General features: G+C 40.0%; 1 protein-coding gene across 2 annotated transcripts in view; it reads right to left on the bottom strand.

Moving 5' to 3' along the window:
* Positions 1-2,146: 2,146 nt before the first annotated feature.
* Positions 2,147-24,000, bottom strand: part of gabbr2 (gamma-aminobutyric acid (GABA) B receptor, 2) — a 190,526-nt gene continuing 168,672 nt past the window's right edge. For both annotated transcript variants that reach the window (XM_031323135.2, XM_031323134.2), the window contains 6 exons: positions 17,722-17,832; positions 15,324-15,548; positions 14,901-15,083; positions 13,955-14,084; positions 8,047-8,164; positions 2,147-5,908 (listed from right to left, as the gene is read on the bottom strand). In XM_031323135.2, the coding sequence (XP_031178995.1) occupies positions 5,743-5,908; positions 8,047-8,164; positions 13,955-14,084; positions 14,901-15,083; positions 15,324-15,548; positions 17,722-17,832 (933 nt within the window). In that variant the 3' untranslated portion in view covers positions 2,147-5,742. The remainder of the gene's footprint in view (positions 5,909-8,046; positions 8,165-13,954; positions 14,085-14,900; positions 15,084-15,323; positions 15,549-17,721; positions 17,833-24,000) is intronic.

The raw sequence follows: 24,000 nt of genomic DNA, 5'->3' as shown, positions 1-24,000 counted from the left end.
TTTTTTTCAGAATGTGGATCTTTCAGATCAATATGAGGAGTGCCTATGGTTTACAGTACATGTTCCACATTTTATTGTAAGTGTGTCATGCAGTGTGGGACTCGCACTGGTCTGGTCTTGCTCTTAACTTGGTCTCGGTTTAGGTGGTCTTGACTACAACACAATCTGCTAATTAAAGGATTTATATGTTCTGATATGTGCCCATCTTTTTAGATTTCTGCTGGTCACAGCATTGGAAATGTATATTTACAATAAAAAGAAAAAGGTTTTATGGTGACTATTGCATCAGTAGAAAGTAGTTCCACTGAAAACTTTGCACAGTAAAGTCAGTGGACTGTCCGGAGAAAAGTTGCTGCTGAATATTTTAAATGTCATTTTTCAAAGCTGTGAGCACCACTAACAGAATTCCATTAATCTTAATTGTATTATAGCAGAAGCAGAAAAAACTCGCAAAAACTTGCGCAGTTTTACTTTCTAACAACTCTCCCTTTCTAAAGGGTTTGTAATTGATGGCTTTATTAATGGTTAATAAATAATTTCCTGATGCTTTATGGAAATGTTTAAAGCCAATAATACAATAAGAACAACGTTCAGGTTGCAGGGTTGTTATCCTCCAGCAGGAGGGTTGTTGTCTTAGCTCTTTGATTTGTAAGGAAGACCCTCTAATGGACCACTTCAAGTAAATTCCAGCATATGTACAGTGTCTGTTACATACAGCCAGATGACAGCGGAGGATTTAGTCAGCCACAGTTCCAGCCAGCTGCTGCACTGCTTCTCCATGAGGAACACAGTTTGCAACCACGTCTAGCATCCACATACTAAATATTTGAAAGTGAGGATGAAGAAAAGCTCTGACATCAGGACACGTGCATTCTCACAGACATGAATGACACACAAATGCGGATGCAAACACAGTGACACTTTCAGTAACCCACTCAGACACACACTCATCCCCTCCATCCTGTTTGCCTCTGGGTTCCTCCTTACAATTCAATTATTTATCGACCTCTCAACATACAAGGCTTTATATTACAAATTTATTTTTTCTTCACAGTGTGTGAGGGCGATAGGCAGCCTGCTTGCTGTGTGTGCCTTTTGGTGTGCTAATTAAGATCCTTGATGTTGACTGGCCAGTGTATCACATGGGTGCACTTGCCTCCATTTTTAGTTTTCTGCCTTTGAAGTGAGAGATCAAGATTTTTGCCTCAGCAGCATCAGCATTATGGGCACAAAAAAGGCTTTGTAATGCCACTTAACAGTGTGTGTGTTTTATCTTACCTCAAGGCAAGCCACACTACACACATTAAAGTAATTCTTTCTGTGTCCAGTGGGTAAACAGTGGAGGTGTTTTATTAAATGTCTTCATAGCAGCAAGATTGACATTCATACTACAAACTAAGAAACTAACACAAATTCTAACAAAGAGTAAACATGATTTTGTTCTTTTTCTGTCTGTCAGTAGTTGTACTCATCAGAACAGACATTTTAAAATGCCACTGAAGGAAAAACACAGGTGTAAATCACAAAAATGAATAATGGCTGAACTCCATTTAGCTGCTTCGGTTTTAGGATCCTGCTATTGTACATGCTGGCTCACTGTCATACTACCATAACTTACTGGGAAACTTGAAAAGAACAGAGCCATTGTTACTGTTATTAGTAACACTTGTACTTTTCCTACTATGGCAAGTCTGGAAAAGGGCAGGCACTTTCATAAATACCTGGCCAGGTGATTGGATGAACCATCTGTCAATCACGTCCGGCATTGTTGTTTTGAACGAACACATGCAGGTGTCACACACACACCTAAACCACGCCTGTAGCGGCCAGTAGCGCCTCACCGGACGCCGATTGGTTCGGTCGCTGCTATTCAGACAAAAAACACATTACTTTAACCTGACAAGATGGATTTTTGTGTGACATTTGATTCCGCGATTCTCCCATGATCTCGTGATATCGCAAGACTCCAGCTGCCGTGCAAGGTAAACTAGATGCTACTAAAGAGTGACATTTTGCTGATTTTATCTTTAGCAACTTTAAAAGCGCAGATTGTGGACTGATTTCTTCATTGACTGACTGCCTTTAAATCAACATTATGTATGCAAACATACTGGAGAACCACATGAATGATTCTAATACATCAAAGATTATTTTCAGTCTCACTTTATTTAATGATGATGTGAAAAGTAAAGGCTGTCCATAACATTCAGACAATAAAAGAAGAATGCTATTCAAATCCCCCCATAACAACTAATGGCTCCAAAAATGTTCAGGTGTTGCAAGTGTGATACTTATTTTATACAACTTTTTCATATCTATACCTCATCTGTACATAACATAGTTACAGATACTTTAAATTAAAAAAAAAGAACTCCAAGTATCCTTGTGGCGTAGTCGTGAAATCTTTCCTATGTAAAAATGAGAATGTACGTAAAGATCTTTTACATATATATAGCGTTCTCCATTCTTTTTGTAATAAGAAAACAAGTTATTGCCCCTCTTGAACATGTTGCATTTAACGTAGGTTTTTGTTTTCTGTTTATAAACTCTTAATTGAACTTAACTTCATGTGATACCACATATCATACTGACAAAACAGTAACAGTATGGACCTGTGTGTTTTTCCACTAAATATATACGTCATATTGTTATATTTTTGGACATGTATGTTCCGTGTTCTCCAGAAACCCTGATGATGACACATACAAAGATATAATTATATACGTATATGTCACTTTGATCTGCTAACTGAAAAGGTAAAAAGACCTGTGGCAAATACGAACCATCGACATGACTTTATTTATTACAGGAAATTATGAGCCCTTGACCTACCAAAATTTGCATTTTACCAATTTTTTCATCCATGTTGAAAAAAAAAAACTGAAATTAATCTTAATATAAGAAATCAGGGCACATAAAAAATAAAAGCTGATGATCTGCATTTGGCATTTTAGATGGACTAAAAAAAAAAAGAAGTAATTTTGTAATTTGGGAAATACCAGGAGTGGGTTATTAGGATTGATCGTTTGCTACTACTTTCACTTTATTGCCCTCAGTGAATAACTGCTAAACCAGTAGCATTCTCAATGTGATGTTGAGTTTGTCCACTGAGAATCTTGGCATTGACACGTGGGAGCTGATCAACAGGTTAAAAGAACATCAAATCAAATTGTAGGTGAGAGGATGAAACAACAGAGTGGATTTGTCACAACAGTTGCAAAAACAGAGGTAACTGTGAAGTATACATTTCATTTCATGCCGTCTTGAGAGAGCCAAATACCAAGTATTCCATACATGGGCACCATCATCGGGGTATCAGCAAATTGTACACAATCACATATAATGTATTATATAAAATGTGCAGTTGGTTTCTCTTCTCCTGAAGGAAGAATGAACCCTCTGGCAATGTCTCTCACTCACATGATTCTCTGGTTGGCAAAGGTGCGGGAGAAGCCGTGACTCCTTGAAGGTTGTGTGCTCGGGTTTCCCTGCTCCTGTGCTCAGCAGGGGCTGGAAGGAGAGGAGCTCTCATGGGAAGTCACCCTGATATGTCCAATAGCAGGTGGATCTCTGCTAGCTTGTCTCCGACTCTCAAACTCCGTATCCATTGACTGGCCTTTTAACTAAAGACAGTGTTTATGATCAGACATCAGCTTGCAGAGGAAATCGACTCCAGCTGAAGTGGAGCTTTCACCAAGTTCTCCCAAACTGTCCCATGCATTGAGGCATTACATTTAAATAAATCTATGACACGTTCAATTTACAGATGTGTGGCCAATGTTGTAGTTTGCTGGGTCAGTGCCAATTTCACCTTATTTATGTACTGTGGGTCCTGCAGGCTACAATATAAGACAACAGGCACAGCGTTCAACAAACGCCTTAAAAACTAAAAACCAAGACACCAATGGTGAAACATATGCTAAGAACAAACCTTCTCACACTCCATAAAAAGTCCTTTTTTTTGTCCGGAGTCCCTGTTTGCTTTTCTCCTGCATGAGGACAGTTTAAAAAAAAAAAAAAAAAGGACGACACTGAGTTGATGGCCGTTTTGCTCATTGCAGCCTTCTTGGGCTGAGTTCAACAGCACTGAATTACATTTCCATAGCAACTGAGGTATGTTCACTGTTGCTAAGTGTGGAGTGATTTTTCTTGACACTCAATATGACAGAAAGCCCTGTGTCTGTGTTTTATGCTCTATCACTGTGGCCAGCAGTAGTGTCATCACGTCGTGGAACTGAAAGCTACAGCTGGTTAGGGCTTATTACACCAGGCTCCCGTGTATTCATTGTCTTTACTACCTCTCGTGGAAATTCAGGTCAACCGTTTAATCCAAACTAGCTGTGGAACTAGTAGACCTACATCCTTTCCAGTATCACTTCTTTGTGTTATTTCTTCCGAAGAAGTCATTGTGCCCTTTTGCCGTTGACATGAACCCCATCGCCCGTGTCTGTGCTGGTTAGCTGTGAGGGTTAGAACAGATGGACATCTCTGTGGGGATCAATATGACCAGGCCGTCACTAATGCCATGTCTGAAAAGCACCTACTTTCATAAGGTGCTCTCTTGTGTTTTAAGTGTACATCTGAATGTGTGCATTTCTTGGCATATAACACACATAAATAACTGTGGAACACTCTTGTGGTGCCTTGTAGCTCTATTTTCTAACAATATGCAGCCTTGGAGACCTGATAAAAGGCATAGCATCAATATTCTGTATAACATGCTTTCTGAGGACATATTAAGCAAGTTGTAAATTATGAAAGGCCTATGCAAAGTCTAATGTGAAATCTCTGATAAGATCCAAAGGTGCAAATTTAGCAGTGGAAAAGCAAGTGGAAAAAAGAGCCATGTGTGTCTTTCTCCAGGTTACGGGCCCCTGGTGCTTTTTCATATTCTGTGACACTCAAACTTTGATGTATCTTATCTTTGCTGCCCATAAGCTAATTTATCAACAGTTACACCAACCAATTCTGCTCTCTTTCATACGTATTTCTAATTCTTTGTAGGGTGCCATGTCACGATTTCCTGCCTCTGTTACAAGTTCTACACTTAGAAACCCTTTAATTGTCCATTCACAGAATATACAAAGCGTACAGTACATCAAAGTCAGAAATGATGATATTTACATGTCTCCACAAGAATGGGAAAGGGGACGGGGGGTAAAGTGGAAGATTTCCTTTGTTGGGTCTTGTAAATTCCACATTTCTGGTATCCAGTCACTGAAGCAGTGAAATACTCAAGTTAGATGACAAGCTCACACATAGCCGCGAGCACATACATACAACAGATAAGGAACAGGAGCACAATCCCCTCTGAAGCAGATAAGGCTACACGTCAGGTCAGGGCTTGTCCACCACTGCTCTGCTATTGGGGTGTCAGTGTGTGTGCATGTGTGTGTATTAATGTATGTTTGTTCGACTGTGTATATGCCTAGGCAAGGGGAGCAGATGAACAAGGGGACATTGCTGTGAATCTTGGGAGTTTGTAAGGGGTCATCCAGTGCCCACTCTCTCTCCTCTCACCCCTTCCTGACTGAGGGCTTTTGTTCTCAAGAGAGGCCGGGGTGAAGAGGTACAAAGAGTGAAATTCGCCCTCCCCCTCCCCCCTCCCTCTCTTCTTTCCTGGTCCACCTTGTTCCGAGACAAACTACGCACATACGCTGATGATATCAGTCTATTTGTTGTAGAAAAAAAGAACCATATATGTCTCCTCTGCAAAAAGCCAGGTGGGGGAGTGAATGAAGCTCACAGACCAGAGACCATTACCCGGTAGGAAGGGGGCATGTGTCTGTGCCGTGGGCTAGAACCAGGGCTACCGTTGGGGCTGGTGCAGCTGGCATCAACCCCTCCTATGGAAGGTAAGTAGGCATGGTGCAGGATGGGCAGCTGCAAGGACAGTCGACGCTGTATGCTGCAGAAAGTTACAATGAAACAGAGATAGAGAGTAAGTAAGTACATTTACTCAAGTAGTAGTACTTAATTATAGTTTTGAGGTACTTCACATGCATATTTGAATTTCTTTGTGACTTTTTACTCCACAAATTTCTAAAAGCTGTAGTCACTAGTCACTTTGAATGTTAGAATTTAACCAACCCTACTGCCAATAATTAAAACATTAATTGTGGGTCTGTGACAGGATGGAAACTCTGGTCACCAGCATAAAAGTTGGAAGCGCTACACCCCCATTTACCACCCTGACCTCCACATCCTTACTTTCCGCCCACCTACATAAAGGGCACAAAACTTGCACTGGCACCGAACACTTTTAATGTAAAAGCGCTGCAAAATCCAATGTGAATGTGATTATGTGGGATACCAGGTCAGATTTTTAACATTTACTGCATGACATAAAATAAGAAAACATTATGTATTAATTATTATCTATAAATTACAATACCCTATTGTATATAAAGTAGTCAAACTCTGCGCCAATATGCCCACTGCTTATCAATACTCACCTCAAGTATAGTTTATTTATTGCAAAGTACTGACAAAGACACAAGGGACAATGGTTTGGTGGGATTCAATCCCAGCCCAGAAGTGGCACATGTAGTGGACCTGCCTAGTTTACAATTAAGATTTTCACAATTTTTGTTCAGCACTGTTTAAATTAAGTATTAATGTAATCGCAACAAGCTTCAGTGATAAAACCTGACAGTAACATACCAAAGATGGATCACAACAAACAGGCAAAGTATAGTTCACACAAGTCCTCATTCTAATTGTTTTTCCTGTATTCAACCTACAGCTATAGCAACCTATAGCAACCTCATTCCCTTCTTCACTGCTCCTTACTAAACCCCTAATCCACCGTGCCTCTCAGCTTCTGGGATCATCTGACAAAAAGAACATTTCATCCTTCCGCCTGATGTGACAGTTCGCAAAACAGTTCAACAAATGCCAGTTATGTAAAAAAATTCAGAGGGGGGAATGTAATCCAAGCTCATTCAGTGATAGACTAAAAAAATGTCTTAATTAGGAGAACTTTGAAATATTAATGGTCCTCAGGCCCAGTCAGTTATCCTGACCTGTTCTACTTGATGGAAACACAATCTTCCTTGCTCATGGAATTTTTTTTGGGTGGATCATATATGACACAGACACTACATTTAACAACATGCAATTGGTGTGTGACTTCTGTCAGGATTCGACATTTCACAAAGTGTTAGCATTCGTCCTCCTCTACCTTTACTCTCATCATACCTCTTTTCTCACCTCTTTATATTTTCTTTTCTTTCACTTTCTCTCTCGCTGCCTCTTCATCTCTCTTCCCTCCATGTGATCAAACATTTATGTGGCATGGGAATAGCTCCGAGTGTTCCTTTACTTCTGTTCTCCTCCCTGTCTATTTTCAGAGCTGCTTCCAATGCGAGCTGTAAATCACTGGTTACATAAGCCTCTGTAAGTCTCTACCTCTTTCTTTCTCTCGTCCTCCTTAACTCTGTTTCTCTTTACTATCTAAACATCCTTTTCTTTAATCCAACTTCTCTCTGTAACTGCCCTCTCTCCAGTATTTTACCCCCTTGTCTGCTGTCTCTCCCTTCTCCATCAATGGGATGTGGGAGAGAGAGCTCTCAATGATGCATGAAGTGCCCCCCCCCCCGGTATTGATGAAGTCAACACCCCACAGCTTTGCTTCCTTATAAATAGTAAGTGAATGTAGATCAGTATTGGTCACATGAGTGTCGAAGACCATTTTCTTTTACAGGTTGGTACAACTTATCAATCAGCTGCATGTCTATGTATGCTTACTGTACATGCACATGTCTTTGTGTTCATATGTGTTTGACTGTAAGTATATATGCTGCAGTAAGTCCAGCAGAGTGGGAGAATACACATACACTCTATGTGGTTATATGTTTGCTAATGTGCGTGGGAGAGAAAAGTACAGAACCGGTCCATGCTTTCACAGGGCTCTGTTGCCAAAGCAACCGCCTGCGAGCTGCTGGTGGTTGCGATACGTGTGACGTGTAGTCTGGTGAGAAAGCTGACAAGACAGAGGGGAGAAGGACACAGGGGTAGAAGTGCTTAAGAAATGAAAGAGCTCACTGTTCGGGTGAGTTGATATCCTCCAGGGGACCTCTGTTAATTCTGGAAGGATCCATGGAGCCCCACTGCGCCTGAGGCTTCTGTTCAAGGTGGTTCTTCAGTATTGACTTCTCTCCATCTGCATTGAAAACACATGTAGGCATCATAAAAAAATGATGGGCTGTATCAAATAGGCTGCTCAGGTCCTATAAGTCTCGTAAGTCGCACGTGCATGGCACCTGAGACATGACTTGACATGATTTTTTTAGGAACATTTTTAGGAGGTGTGGAAGTCATGAGCGTGGATTGTACTTCTTGTTTTTTATGCTCTTACATTGATCTTTGATGATGCCATGCAAAAAGCAATACAAATCTGCCAATATGCACCTACCAATTGAATGGATTTCCTGGTTTGAGATGGTTTATATCAATGCAGATGTGTTTTCACTGCATACAGAACATTCACACCACGAAGGTAAAGTCACTCCTACCGACCATACCAAGGGGAAATGGCCCCTGCCAAAAAAAACTTGCCTTAACAAAACAGCCCAAATGTGACACCTTTGTCTTTGTCATAATAGTAATCTAACAAATCATCAACGGTGTCTACCAACTGACTTTAAACCAGTCAGTTTCTTTATTGCATAATCCAATCACATCACATATGCATCACATAAAATGGGTGTTATTTAAAGCACAGGTAAAAAAAAATAACCTGACACCTGTGTGAGATAAATTAAAAATGTATGAACAGAAGAAAGAAAACATCAAAGTAAGAAAGAAAAGAGAGGAAGGTGGAGGGGACAAAGAAAAGACTCCCCAACATGATTTGTGCATTCTCCAGATGTTGCAGGGGCAGACAATGAGGCAAAAACACAATAAGAATTGTAGTAAACAACATTATGAGTTTTTTAAAATTGCACCTGGGGAGTAATGTTATCTTTTTTCCACCTAACAGTTTTCTCTCCAGATGTCCCAGATTTCCCAGCACTTGCTGACCTGATTCACTGATCACAGCAGCACTCCATGCCCCGATTGGACATCTGAGCTTGCTGAACTATTTTCGAGCAGACTAGTCCTCTTTGCATTTTGATAAAAAGCCTAACCTAGCTAGTAGCTCTCAGAGCTGTGTTAAAAGTATAGACACAGATATTTATACACTTCATAATGGATTCAGAATATGTGCCTTAAAGAAGGTATTAGGTTGATGAATTTTCTTTTCAAATATCAATAGACACCAGGGCCAGCCAAAGAATTTTACTTTACAATAAGACTTTAGAAGGTTTGAATGTGCAAATATGTGGAACAAGAATAAATTATGTAAATAACCTGGAAAAACTCCACTTCTGTTCATCATAGTTCCACAGTTATTGAGAGTGCAGACATTAAAACAAAAAGTGTGATATTTTACTTAAATTAAATGACGATGTGAGCTCAAAGCAGCTGCTTAGTTTACCTGCGTCTTGGGTTTGACTATGATTAGCTAATCTGCAGTTAATGGATTCAACAGTACATCTACACAAACTGTCCAAATGCAAAGGAATTACTGCTGTATGGTATAAGGAAACATCTAACTTGTCTGACTAAAATCAAGTCTCATCAGAAAACTACACCTTAACTGTCATCCACGGGTGTTCTCCATCACAAAGACAGCCAGAGAGAGAGAGATAGAGAGAGAAGGGGGGGGGGAGTGTTACTTCTCAGTGAGCGTAATCACTGTTGACATGGCGTTCTACTCTTATAACAGCAACTCATTCACGGCCCCCAATACATTTAGACCAGCTTTCTTATGAATACTGATGACTGCAGTTAGAAGCTGGTGATGATGATGACTGTCAGTGGTGGAGGAAGTACTGAATCTCAGTACTTAAGTAAAAGCAGAGGCATATTTACTTTAGTAAAAGTAGAAGTACCACACTGGCAACCCTACTTAAGTAAAAGTAAAAAGTACCTGATTTTAAATGTACTTTAAGTATTAAAAGTAAAAGTACTTGCATAACGATTTATTCTCTTAATGTCTATATTCTAATAATTAAAAAAAAACAGTAGGCCTATGGGCTGTGGCATTTTAATCAAGTTAGTTTTAGGTTAATTTAATTGTGCTTACTATCTGTGGCCCAGTTTACATTCTGATTTACAATTCTGGTTATCTATCAGGGTGATCTGCATGAAGCTCGACTTTGCATTATTTCCCACGGGACAATGAATGCTGCACACATTTATCTAGCGAGAACACACAGGCTTGGACAACAAGCTTCACAGCTGAGGAGGACCGGGAGTGTTGTTAAGATAAATATACGGGTTGTATATTAACCTTACGTGAACTGATGCTTCACATATGACCAAGCAGAGTATCGGGAGCAGCAGCAGTAACGGGAGCAGCGGTAGTACTGGGAGCGGTACGCGCCTGGCCAATAAACGCTATTGAAGGGCGGGTCTTGGCGTGGCGTGGCGGTGCAGGAGCTGCTGCTTAGGCTTCCCTGCGGACTGCAAACGTGTGACGGTCAGGAAGACGTTTTGGCAGGGGGAAAAACTGATCAGAAAATGTAACGAAAATGTAACGGAACGTTGTAGAAATGTAGTGGAGTAGAAAGTATAGATAATTGCTGCAAAATGTAACAAAGTAAAAGTCAAAAGTATGCACAATTGATTCTACTTAAGTAAAGTACAGATACGTGAAAAATGTACTTAAGTACAGTAACGAAATATTTGTACTTCGTTACATTCCACCACTGATGATTGTCAAGCACAAGCAGATTGAGGCTTGGAAAAGTTCACATGCTGGTGATCTTTAAAGGAGGCTTAATGACCTGTGGTCTTTCTCCTTCTCTCCTCGAAAGACCATTATCGTGAACACTTCAACAACCTAATAACTCTCTGTGAATTAAAAAAAAAAAAGTGACAGCATGATCAGTCTATCGCTAAATATTAGATTCTTGTTTTGAGAGAGCTATTGAGGCTCTACTGAGTTTTAATTCTGTCTGTAAAACATTACTTGATGACAGGAGCAGGAATACGCCTATATAATGAATAAGCCAGCCCATCTGATCCCTATGCCTCAAGCAGAAACTGGATTATTTAACAATATTCACTCATTAAAAGGATCATTTCTCTACCAGCATCAGCATATTTTTGTTTTCTGCTGAGGGAAATATGAAAATGAGCAGTTGATGGCTAGAAGTGAGAAGTGAAGTTTATTTAGGAAGTGTTTCTGTATTTTTCTTAATTGTTCCCCAATTAAAAAATGAACTATTCCCCATGCGCTCCGGTCCTTGTTGCTGCTAACTTCAACTGGTGGGAAAGGTGAAAGGAAAGCATTTGTTCCTTTTCCCAACACAGGTTTGTAAATCTGACTGTATTTAGAAATCTAAATCTGAATTTATAGAATAAATATATAGATTGTTGATCACATTATTTTTTCTTTTTCGATAAACATCTCTCTGTAAATTAATATTCATACAAAAAAGTGTCTGGCTATATTTATCTCTGTTCTCTCTTAAAAACCTAACCAAGACGGCGCAAACGAAGCTTCAGTCTAAAATAGATTTATTTTTACAACCCCACACCATTTGAATTTTAGTTCACTAGTGATATCAGCCGCCAGCTGCAGCCAGTACTTTAGAGAGATCACTCTCAACAAATGAAAAATGTGAGAATGTTTTTGCTCAAATTATGCAAGCTAATTATCTTCAGGTAATATGACACAAATGTTTCTTTCAATGATTCGGAAATATAATCTATAAAAAAAAATCTAATGCATCCAGTGCACTGAGCCAATGCAGGTACTTGTAACATCTTACATTCAATAAAAAATATCATGGCTAGCTGAGAGTATTCTGGTTTGGGTTCTTTAAAGGATAAATATAAGACGATCAAAAAAATCTCACAGATGGTAGCTCATTTACTAATTATCTACTAATCAAAATAATCTTGGCACTGACTGCTAGCTCTCTGCGTTCCATAAAAAGACAACAATGAGCTGCTCCATCAACCAATTGTGTGTGCGACAACACAGACACATTGTTCTTTTAAAATCTATCCTTGTAAGAATACCTAACAAGGCTATAACAGGAGGACGTGTGTCTGTTGTGTATTTGTGTGTGCACATGCAAAAGATGAGAGGCAGAGAAGAAAGAGAAACAGAAGAAAGCAGAGGACAAACTAAGAAACAAAGAAGAAGAAGAAGCATTAGGCACGTTGCTTTGTGAATGTACTGACTATTGTCGTCATCATCATCGTTGCGTAACTATGAACTTTCACAGATGAGGAACTTCTCAAACAATTCCAACGCGCTCTGCTACCAATCCACAGAATGAGCACAGCTGTTTCACTCTTTTACCTTCCCAAACTCAGACAGATCCATTAGACACCCCTGAGAGCAGCTTTGTGTTGGCGTGTGCATCAGACGTGCTGAAACTGGCTGCTGTACATCACCATCACCCTACGTCGTGTTTAAAAGGTGCCTAATGCAAATGCTGCTGGGGTGTAACGATTCACTGATTCAAGTTGAGGACCACGGCTTCATAATGTCTAAGATTCAGCTGCATCAATTCAAACAGCCTGTATCGGGCATACGTTGGGAGGATCAACGACACAGGCTCTCTCCACTGGAAAAGACAGATATGACATGTATCTTTATATATTAGCATTTGGTAGTTTACTACTTGTGTTTCCATATGCTTGTCTCACCCAATCATAGTTTACCTTAACTGCCTCCTCCTCACTTTTTAAATATTCTTTCTACTGTTTATTCAAGTACATTGTTCAACACAAAGCAAACAACATCCCACACACCAAATACTTAGATGCAAAATCAGTGTGGACCCACTTTGGGCTTAATAATAAAAGGTGGGAGAGTTGATAAGTGCAACTACAGCATGAGTAAAACTTGCTAAGCAGTAGTGGAGTATGCAGGTAGTGTAGCTAATTCTTTCTATTCATAGACGCCACAGACTTGCTGTCACACAGAGTACTCATGTGTCCCTTTCTTTACCTGCAGCTGACAGGAGCTCCAGCAGTGGAAGAAAAAAACGTCATGACATTCCATCAAGCTGCTGCTCTGAAAGCAGCATTAAAATCCTTTACTAAAGCCACTGAATATGAAAACGTCACACACACATGAAACAGAAATATATGCAAAAAACCTCATTACAGCGGTAGACTTATTATATTATATTAAAACTAAAAAGTGAGACAGACTGAATTGCCTCATACTGAGCTGCTCATTCTTGGTTGAATCTTCACAAACTGCTGCAATCTAGTTTTCAGCCACCAGTAGCAGCATTGAGCACATCCCGCTGAGCAGCTCCAGTCAGTGAGTAAGAAAGAAATTATACACCATCTTGGATTTTACATGTGCTGTACGCGCAATTATGGAACCCACTGCAGTTCTAGGCAAGACCCGCCCTACGAAGCAACCCGATTGGTTGAGGTTAGGCATTGACATCGAGTAGTTAAAGCAACACTAGAGAACTTTTCCTGCTTCAGTCCCCCTACAGGTTGGAAAGGGAATTGTCCATTACATTACATTATGCAAGTTTGCCAGATCGGGTAGCGGATCTATAGTTCGAATGAACTGGACAATGTAATGTAATGGACAATTCCGCGGGACCGAAGCGGGAAAAGTTACCTGGTGTTGCTTTATGGTTAGGATAGCCGATTGGTCAGGGGATAGGACCTGAACAAATCGGGTTCCGTTACCTCGCACGAGCACGGCAACTGGCCAATCGTAGTGCGTGAATGCTATTGAAGGGTAGGTCTTGCCTAGAACTGCCGTGGGTTCCATAATAACGGGGGCTGTACCCATAGATTGTATAAATGTACCGACTGTAATGGAAAGCACCGACACTTCATGAGAGTAAGTTATGTGTTTTTTTTAGATAGAGAGTATGACGAAGGGCTAAATGGAAGCATTCAGCTAATTTCTCACCTTTGCCGTCTGTGAAGTTGCGTATGCTGAGAATGTTGTTGGCATCCGGGTAATGGTTCTGTTTGATGTAGGGAGTTTTCTCGGGGGTGTCCTGCAGCTGCATGGTCACTTCTTCCAGCTCCTTGTCCAGCTTTTTAAACAGAAAAACAAAAAAACCCATACATTTATGGTTGTTGTTTTTTTTAAAGTGGGTTAAATAAATGATAAAGTAGAGTAAGTACATTATGAACTAAAAACTGAAAAATCTTTAATTACATAACATCACATACAATCTAGCTCAAGTAGGCTACATGGCTATCAGCCAAATATTACCCAGTGTGGAGTCTGATCTATGGATAACAAACACTTCTTTACATTTCAAAACACAGTGAAGAAGGGAAACAACTGCTGATTGCCAAAGACGTAATAACTTTTCTTGTCCTCTAAGAGTGTCTGAGTAGCTCCTCATTTGCCACAATCAGGAACAAAAACAAAAACATACAGCAGTTATACACCACTGAGAGATCTGGTAAAAAGCCAAGGTGATTTTTTTCCAATGTCACTCAATGTCAGTAAAAGTGAACATTTTTACGAAATGAATAAAAGAAAAGGTACAGTGTAGCCTGCTCAGTGACAACACAATCTCTTGAAGAGATCAGAGTTGCTTTTAACAATTTACCAACATTTTATTAAGAATTAATTAAATTACATATGAAAATAAACTGCCTAAAGAAGAGCTAGTTTTTTACTTTTAAAGTTCAGTGAACTTAAACAATTTGCTTTTTTTTCCTTCTCTTGTAGAACTTGTGCTCTATTACTGTTTCTTCAATCACGCTTAAAAGCCTCTCCTTATCCCACTGTTGCATTAAAAACCCTGCCACCCACTGCACCGTCGTCCTGTCTTGTAAAATAATGGTGAAGATGCACGGAAAAAAAAGAAGTACAACATGAATTCATCGGCTCAGACCTCCGTTATCCTCATGCGGAGACGGTGGTTATCAGTTTGAAGCCCATCCAGTCGCGAAGTGTTAGCCTGATTGACACTGGTGACTGAGGTGGAGGTCTTGGAGTCTTCCTTCTTCTGGTTCTGGGTGAACTTTAACCTCCGGTTCTGGGTGGCTGCGTCTGGGTTGGTTCTCATGGTGATGAACTGGGAGAGGGGTTATGGGTATTAATCACAGCTGCACTCTAGGATATAATATCATGGGCAAAAAAAACTACACATAACTGTTTACACTGCGTTTTTTGGATGTGGGACATAGTGAAGTGTGGGATGTGAATATGGTTATAATTAAGCACTCTAGTAGTAGTCTACTAGTTTTTGGCAATGCAGAGTAATCCACCTGTGCCCGTGCATGCACTCTTCTCGTTTACAAAAGAAAAAACTGACCTTGGGAACGAAGACCAGACAGAGTGTGATGGTGCTGCAAAAGATGATCACCAGTGCCACAATGCAGAACTGGACATTGGGCTGGTCTCTTGTCAGAAAAGACACTGCAGCACCGATGATGCACATGATGCCCACGTTGTAAACACTCATCCCGATGTATTTGCTGTCATTGAGAGCAGGGATGCTCACGTTCCTGGTCTCCCATGCCAAGAAACAGCCAAACAACTGTCAGGGAAAAGTAAAAATATGTTTTTTTTAATAAAAGATGTTTAATAAAAGGTTACATAGACATTTCAGAATAACTTTTTCTGGTTATAGAAAGTCTGAACTGGTTTCTCTAGGGCAATGCACACACAGCAAGTCAACAGTATTGGTCATCCTCACTATTTGAAACTGCAGTTTTCTTTCATTTTGCTTTTGCTAGTCTAAACATCAGTTGTTGTTTTTTTTCAGAATAAAGCAGGACTTATTCAATCATCAAAAATGGAGTGCAGGTTGTAAATAAAATAAATCTCATTTGAATTAGCTTCAAGAAACACTTTTAAAAAAAGCCTTAGGTTTCATGCTTGTAAAACGTTTATATAGAGTTTGTTCGGTGGAACATTAAAGTCGCAGCAGCAGCATCCGCCTGTTGAATAATTCACTGCGTGGTGTGTAAAGTGGTCTCCCTGCTTACCCTAAAGTCTAAATGAGTTAGTGGAATGACAAGCAGCTGATTTACAGGAGCAATCATCAATGATTAGTAGATCTCAGGTGTGTGAGCGTGTGTTCGCAAATGTGAAGTGATAGTGATGTGCATGTGTGTACTCATATGTGAGCCTGTGTGTGTGTGTGTGTGTGTGTGTGTGTGTGTTCGTAGGGAGCCTCAAGCCTTAATGCTTCTCTTTGCTTTGCCGTCCCTCTCTATGCCACATACAGATGTGGACTCCTGTCAATCACTTGATACAAACTTTTCCTACGACTCCACTTCTTTGTTGCCATCTTATTATTTATATTAAAGCCCCTTCCACTTGTTACCCTACCATTTTCTTGGTCCTTCCATCTCTCTGTCTTCAACATTTTCACTCAGTGACAAAAGTGTTTTACTCAGCATCCTCTGCATTCTCTTAAGATGATTTACTGCTCTGTCTCACCTTCCATAAATGTAGTGAGGTTTGCATAATTTACAGTTGCTTCTGCTTTACGGAGGTTTAAAGGAACACGCCGACTTATTGGAAATTTAGCTTATTCGCCGTAACCCCCAGAGTTAGACAAGTCGATACATACCCTTCTCATCTCCGTACGTGCTGTAAGGCTGTCTGATGGCTCCAGAGGCAGCAGCCCATCACAGTACATGCAGGTGAATGGTTCCAGCAATCCTACTGCTCCCAATAAGTGACAAAATAACGCCAACATGTTCCTATTTACATGTTGTGATTTGTATAGTCACAGCGTGTACAAAAAACAACGTAACATGAGACACAGCCATATTCTAACCGTAAACAAACCGGGAACTATATTCTCAGACAGGTTTGCTGCAAAGCAAATCATTCCGCCAAAGTACTATATTCTTCCGCCTGAGAATATAGTTCCCGGTTTGTTTACGGTTATAAGATTGCTGTGTCTCATGTTACGTTGTTTTTTGTACACGCTATGACTATACAAATCACAACATGTAAATAGGAACATGTTGGCGTTATTTTGTCACTTATTGGGAGCAGTAGGATTGCTGGAACCATTCACCTGCATGTACTGTGCTGGCCTGATGAGAAGGGTATGTATCGACTTGTCTAACTCTGGGGGTTACGGTGAATACACTAAATTCCCAATAAGTCGGCGTGTTCCTTTAAAAAAAAAAAAAACACTGTGTGGTGGGGACATGGAACATTTTAATGTATGTTACAGTTTGTTTAGAGCCCTGTGTCTCAGATACATGCTCAGGTATAGCCCATAATGATCCTTGACTAAACTGATATCACCACAACTTAAAGGAATAGTTTGACATTTTCGGAAATACGCTTACTCATTCACTTTCTTGCCAAGAGTTAGATGAGAAGATCCGTTTTACAGGAAGAGGAAAGAGAGGGATTTTGATATGAAATTTTTTTTTACACATATTTAGCATGTAACGGGAGATAAATGAAAAATTCACACAGGGACACAGGATTACAACTTGGAAAATGTATGTTTCATTTCACTGTGTCTTTAAAAGTAGATACTCAAGTTTCAATATTGGCACACATTACAGCGCATTAATAGCATTATAGAAACGGCAGCAAGCCTCAATGCACATTTATAAGGCTGTTAACAGACAGCAGATACCCTTTTACAGTACATTCATAGTGTAAGTGTGCATTTATGTGTGTGTCCGGACTGTGAGTACATGATGAAATGTTGTGTTGTAACCCTCTCCTCTCACCATTAGCAGTCCCTTGTAGGCATAAACGATGCCCAGCCAAATGGTCATGTGGGTGTTCTCACAGTGCTCCAAGAAGGGACGGATGGCTATGTCTCTGCCTTGGGGGTCCGCCTGTTGACAACACAAACACATAGACAGGAAGATCATTTAATACAACCCTCCAAAAAGTACATTGTGTTTCGGAAAAATAAATTAGACAGCACAAATTATTTGAAGCAAGTGGTAAGTGTACAGTAACAGCGAAACAGGCAGCATTTCCTTGAGGTGCAATAAAACCAACAGAGTAGACCAGTAAAAGGAAGAAATACTCAGTATGCAAATGTTTCCATATTAGTTTGCTCTTTGCACGTGTTCTAATTTCACATTCAGGGACAAAAGGTACACTGGCTGCCCGCTGCTGGTCAGAATGAAGGGTGTCAGTGATCAAACCTCCAGGTGTGTAATCAAACTGTGTCCCATCCTGGCCACTGGGCTTCTCCAAAGTCGGCTAAAGTTTAATTAATCCGTGCTTAGGACACTAATGGGCATGACTAATGAAGCTTATTCATTAATGTGATTTACACCTTCTTCTTTCATTCTTGTTTCTCACTCAGTCTTTGTCACGCTATCTCTCCATCCCACCCCCCGTCTCTCTATTCCTTTACCTTTCCTGTAATTTCCACTTGTCTTGCACATCAGATGGTGACACATGTGACTTACGGGCCAAATTAGCACCTGAGGTGGATATTAATACGCCTAAACACGTCACCTCTCCTCGCTCTTTCTCACTCTCTCTGTTAGGCAGAGCTTTAAAAAGCCTTTAATAAGAGCATTAGTTTGCCCTGCATGGATTAATCTGAGGCCACACCAATACATCAACTGTGAGACACCTGGGGCAAGGCTGGGCATAATGCCATGCTGCGTGCACGTGTGCCTCTTCAGGCTTATTTACAGTAAGACACGTCTAATGGCTCAGCAGATGGTGCTTGTGTGTTCAGGCATCTACAGTACAGTGTTTGATTTGCAGAAATTCTGTAGATAAGCAAAGTCCTTTAAGGCAGAAAGCAAGATGAGGAGAGATGAAGAAAGGTAGTATACTGAAATGTTAGCTTTGTTTCGGTCCTCACACATACCACACTGAGTGTGCACTTTGTTTAATGTGTCTCATTCGAATGCCCTCATCATTAATAAATACACACCTACACACTCCTCTAGGGGCTGCAAAATCCACTTCCACTAGACATTTTGTCCCCCATATTCTCCATTCCGCTCCCATTAATGGAAATTGCAGCTATTCATGTTTTCCTCTATGACCTTGATGGATTTAAATTAGTGGTTCTCTATAGAATGATCACTTAAAATGGGAATTGGTGCTTAAAAAGCTGCACTGATTCACCCAACAGAGATGAACATAAATGGGCCCATACCGTATCATTTCTGGATATCCTTGAAGCGTTATATTATAGTACAGTTTTCGAGCTTTAAATCCCATGCCTCTGCCTTGGAAATACAACTTTCACACTTTATACCTCATTCTGCTTGCACTTGCTGTCTTTCGTTTCCAACATTCAATCTCGCAAAGGATTACGTATGCAGTTACACAGATGTCTACAGATACACATTAAAGAGTGATTGCTTCAATGGCAGTGAGTTGACAAACTTTGACAAAGCACTCTTGTAACCCTCTTGGAGTTTCCGTGGTAACCGTGTGGCTCATGTCACTCATATTTGTGAATATTGAGGTGGAAACACAGGAAAGTGGGGCAAGAGATGACGCACAGACATTCTTTTTTTTTTTTTTTTAATAAAAGGACCACATTTAACTGACACAGTACAGAAAAGGGATCCTGAGACTCATGCATGGCATTTTTATCGTACAGCTACAGGTATCTCCTTCATGAAAAAAATATTGTATTATCTATTTTCAAACTTAGAAATTTGTAGGGACTGAGCAAGAGAAAATCGTGAGTTATGCATAAGATGCTCTGGTATAGCCAAGTCACTGGGCTATAGTCAGTGGTACAAATCATCTATGGTCACAGGAAGAGACACAGTTTTATATGTAAACAATAAAGACAATCATTCTGCAAGCTGCTGGCACACTTTGGACTGTAGCAGCTGTGGTGTAGGACAGTGCCTTACTCTCTGTCTTCCATATGGTACATTTATGGAAGAAAATACTTTTTAAACATGGAATATCTAACATTGCTGACTTGATATGTCTGTTAAAAGGATGGCTTTTTTTCAAACTAGGTCGGACATAGTAGCATTTCCGTTGCACTGAATAGAATGCCTTCTGAATAGAATGCCTTCACATTAATGTAAAGGCTATAGCATCACAAGGTTATGTGTTAATATATGTCGCATGCACAGCGACATTAAATGCATGTTATGCTCAATTTATTGAGAGTACCGTAATATATCTCGCTCCATCTAAATCTCACTTACTGAAGGCTTTTCTGGTGACTGTGAAGGCATCATTTCCTTTAATTTGTCACCCTTCTGTATATTGGTGCTGCACTTACTCAGTGCAAAGACTTGAAGGAACAGGACGACTTCACGGCATCATCTGCATCTTCGTCATTTATGTATATTTATGCTTTTGGCTGAGCAATCCGTTATTCAAACAACAATGCTCCGGGAAGTCACACTTGTAGCATATAATTTTGTTCATTCAATATGAGAGACACATTCTGCATCAGTGCTCTTTGCATAGTCACAGCTCCGAGCAAACTTGTGTCTCTAACAACAAAATGATAAGACAAAATAAGATACAATGCTTATTAGGCTCGGGTCTCTATCGCAGCAGAGCAGACAGGCGCCTTCGCCTTTTGGAAAGAAGCTGTCTGGGGTGTTGCCAGGCAACAAGGCTGTAGGCGGCAGGCGGCCCCAAAGCGGTGGCGATGGCGGTAAAAACGGCGGTTCACTGTCATTTTTCACAGCATTAGCCATCTAACGGGATCACTCTGGGAGGGCACAGCACTGGCAGATTGTCTATGGAGAGATGGAGCTAGATGAGGCGATGAAGGGAGTGATGGAGGGAAGAGGTAGAAAGAAATAGAAGCTGGAATGGAGAGAAGACAGGAGCAAGAAGTATGGATGGAAAAATGGAAGTTGAAATGATTGGAATTATAAAGCGATAGCAGGATAGATGGAAGGAAGGTTCAAATGATGGCATGGAGAGGTAAGAGAAAGAGATGCTGTCAATCCTGTTTTCTCAAAGAGATGAGTGAAGGAAAGAAGAAATTCTCTAAAGAAAGAGATAACTAAAGAGCAGAGGGGAGGGTGAGTGAATACATCAGGAAGAGCTCAAGAAAGGTGGAGAGATGGAGGTAAAGATTAGGGACAAACTGACTAAATTCCAACTGTCCGGCTATGAGATCAATATGGATGTTCATAGAAACACACGCCATAGTTCACAAAGATAGGAACAGACAAGATTTTATTTTTTCTCCGTCATTCTTCTTCTTGTTTTAGCCCATTTACTACACTTGATTCATGCAAAAAAAAAATCCCCCAGCTTGTTACATTAATGCACTGTTGGAAAGCCATGACGTCTAAGACTTGAAAGATGGCTCCTGAATAATCAAATCTAAATTTACATGATCCTATTGACAATGTACACGTTTGACTAGTCTGTCTTCCAGGTTTGATTCTTTGATGCTTAACAAAAGTTTATGAATGTGATGCTGTTCAGCAATTTTACTGGTAAGTCTCTAGTTACCATGCAATGATAATGTACTTTTGTTCAAAAATAAAACTGCTGATTTTCATACTGTGCTGAATTAATTAGAAACCATGGGGTGCCTGGAAGGAGGGAAAACGCATTCAAAAACCTAAAATGTATGATGTGTTTTGGAAAATTACTGCTATAAGATTTGTGGTAAACTAACTAAACCCTTATTGAATACTGTCATTCTCTCTCCACGTGCCATTTAAAAGCCAAAATGAAAAATAAATAAATAAAGACAGCCGATCAAAGCATCCTGCATTCCTATTTTCCCCCTGACTCTACAATCACAGTTGTGGGGTCTTGTTTCTGAATATGGATCTCACTCTTACTATATGTAGGCATCTGGCCTGGTGGAGAGCAGGGAGAGATAGAGCAACAAGTGAGGGAGGAAATGGAGAGCTCCCTCATTGTCACCGGCAGCTACTTCACACAGAGGTGTGCGTGTTCGGGCATATGTCCCTGTGGGTGCCAACATTTGCACATTCTGTGAGCACACATACGTAATGTGACTAGGATTGTTTGTGTGTTAGTGTGTAAAAGTGTGTGTGTGTGTGTGTGTGTGTGTGTGTGTGTATATATAGATGAGCTATCAGGCAAACACTGACAGAAACACTTCCTCACTCAAACTGGCAATTACAACAGAGGAGATTCCATGGTAAAAGAATAAGAGAGAGAGATGAGGACAAAAGATAGGTATTTTTGGTGAAGCTTTTGTGGCAGCAATTTCTGTTATAGTATTTTATCGAAAAAGCGGAGAAAATGACTGTTGATGAAAAATGACGGAGGGAAAGCCACTGAGAATAGTGCAGAGGGAGAAAAAATTTTAAATCTCAAAAAAAGTCGAGAATACATTGTTGTCCTCAAGGAAGATCGTAAAAGTTTTATCATAAAAACAACAAATTACTGTGTTGTGATTACTCCAGGGATTTACATTCATGTACGCTGAGGCTATTTGAAATCTCTCACAGAACAGTAAGCACTGTCATATGTTGTATATTAAAAATAATAACACATTTAGATTTTCTGATCAGTGATTGGAGGCGTTTTTAATGTAAGAGGGTGGCATCGTGTTTTGCCGATGCCCAGGGTACCAGCTCGCCAACTGTTGTCCTGGGCACAGAAAAGAGGGAGAGAAACACACTGAAACAGTGCTGTCTTATAGAGATGTCACACAAACACAAACACATTATCCTGTGTGGCACCAACTGTTTTTGATACATGCAAATAGAGACATTTTTAGCATTAGTTGTATGTCACTCTGAGTCTGTCTCCACTGTCTGAGGATAATTACTGTTATAAGGACTGTAAAAGATTACACTTGTGACAAATACTATATCACGGAAAATCTGATTTGTTAAAAGTGGTTTTAGAAGAGAACCCAAGAAGTATGCATATTGTACCAAAGTAAATCACAGTTTTTGTTTATAGTCACAAGGACTGGGGAAAGCAGGAGAAGCAACTGCAGGTTTTTAGGATGGAGGTATTGGAAGAATGAATGAGGGGATGTAGAGAAACACGTCAAGAGCACAGAGGGCAAAAAGATGGGGAGAGGAAAGGCATCTTGGTGCCACAGTGTTTTGTAGGAAATCATTTGAAAAGCAGCGAGCACAGTTTTCATGAGCCCTCTATGAAATTCTTAACGATGGTAATTGCCTTTAGAAAGCAGATAGGAGAAGTGCATAGTGGTTGATTAGCTCAGCTGGTTGGACAGAGAGGTGGAGGCCAGTGATGCCAAAAAGAAGGAGTTCATACCAATTTAGGAGATATTTTCTTGTAGGCTCCACAAGACAAAACAACTACACGTCCAGCCATAACCCAGATGGCAACCTTAGCCTAATTTCAAAATTGAAGACAGCAGCTCTGATTGCCTCATCCTAACCAAAGCTTTTTTAGTTTTTCCCATAAATTATGCATATGGTCACCTGGAACCAAAATCAAATTCATATTTATCTTACTTTGCCTGCAGCCAATAAGCAGTCCTTGTCACTGTACAGTCTGGTTGGACACTGCTGTTGCACTGGCTGCTAGCAACAAAGCTGTTGCCAAAATGTTGCTTTTTACTTTGAAAACACAGAAAGTTAAGGCCAAAAATAGACTGTTTAACAGCAAATGGACAAAGAAAAGCGTGTTTGCTGTGTGCCAAAGAACTTCAGGACTTGGACCAACTTGGGGAGGGAAACCTTTAAGTTTTAAGGAAAAACATTTCTCCCTATTTAGCATTTATAAGCTATATACAAACATGTAATACATGGTTTTATACACATTATAATGTAGTTGTAAGCAGATATGTGTTTATTCATGTATTTGTCAGCAACTATAACTCCTCCTGTGTGTGTACCCATAAACAGAGGCTGCTGTATAAACAGATGACAAGAAAACAGTAAATTATTGTTGTAATAATATAGCCTTAAATATTTCTTCATAGATATTATGACAAATACTGTACATTAATAAACACTTTAAAATGTCCTTATATCTGCATACAACTATATTATAGACCATTTAAACCATTTATTGAATGGTTTATATACTGCTTATAAATACTTAATAAGCGACTTAAAGTAAAG

The sequence above is a fragment of the Sander lucioperca genome, chromosome 16 (genome assembly GCF_008315115.2).
Source record: "Sander lucioperca isolate FBNREF2018 chromosome 16, SLUC_FBN_1.2, whole genome shotgun sequence".
Classification (NCBI taxonomy): domain Eukaryota; kingdom Metazoa; phylum Chordata; class Actinopteri; order Perciformes; family Percidae; genus Sander; species Sander lucioperca.
Note: the sequence above shows the minus strand (reverse complement) of the source record. Positions and strands in the feature narration are given on the sequence as shown.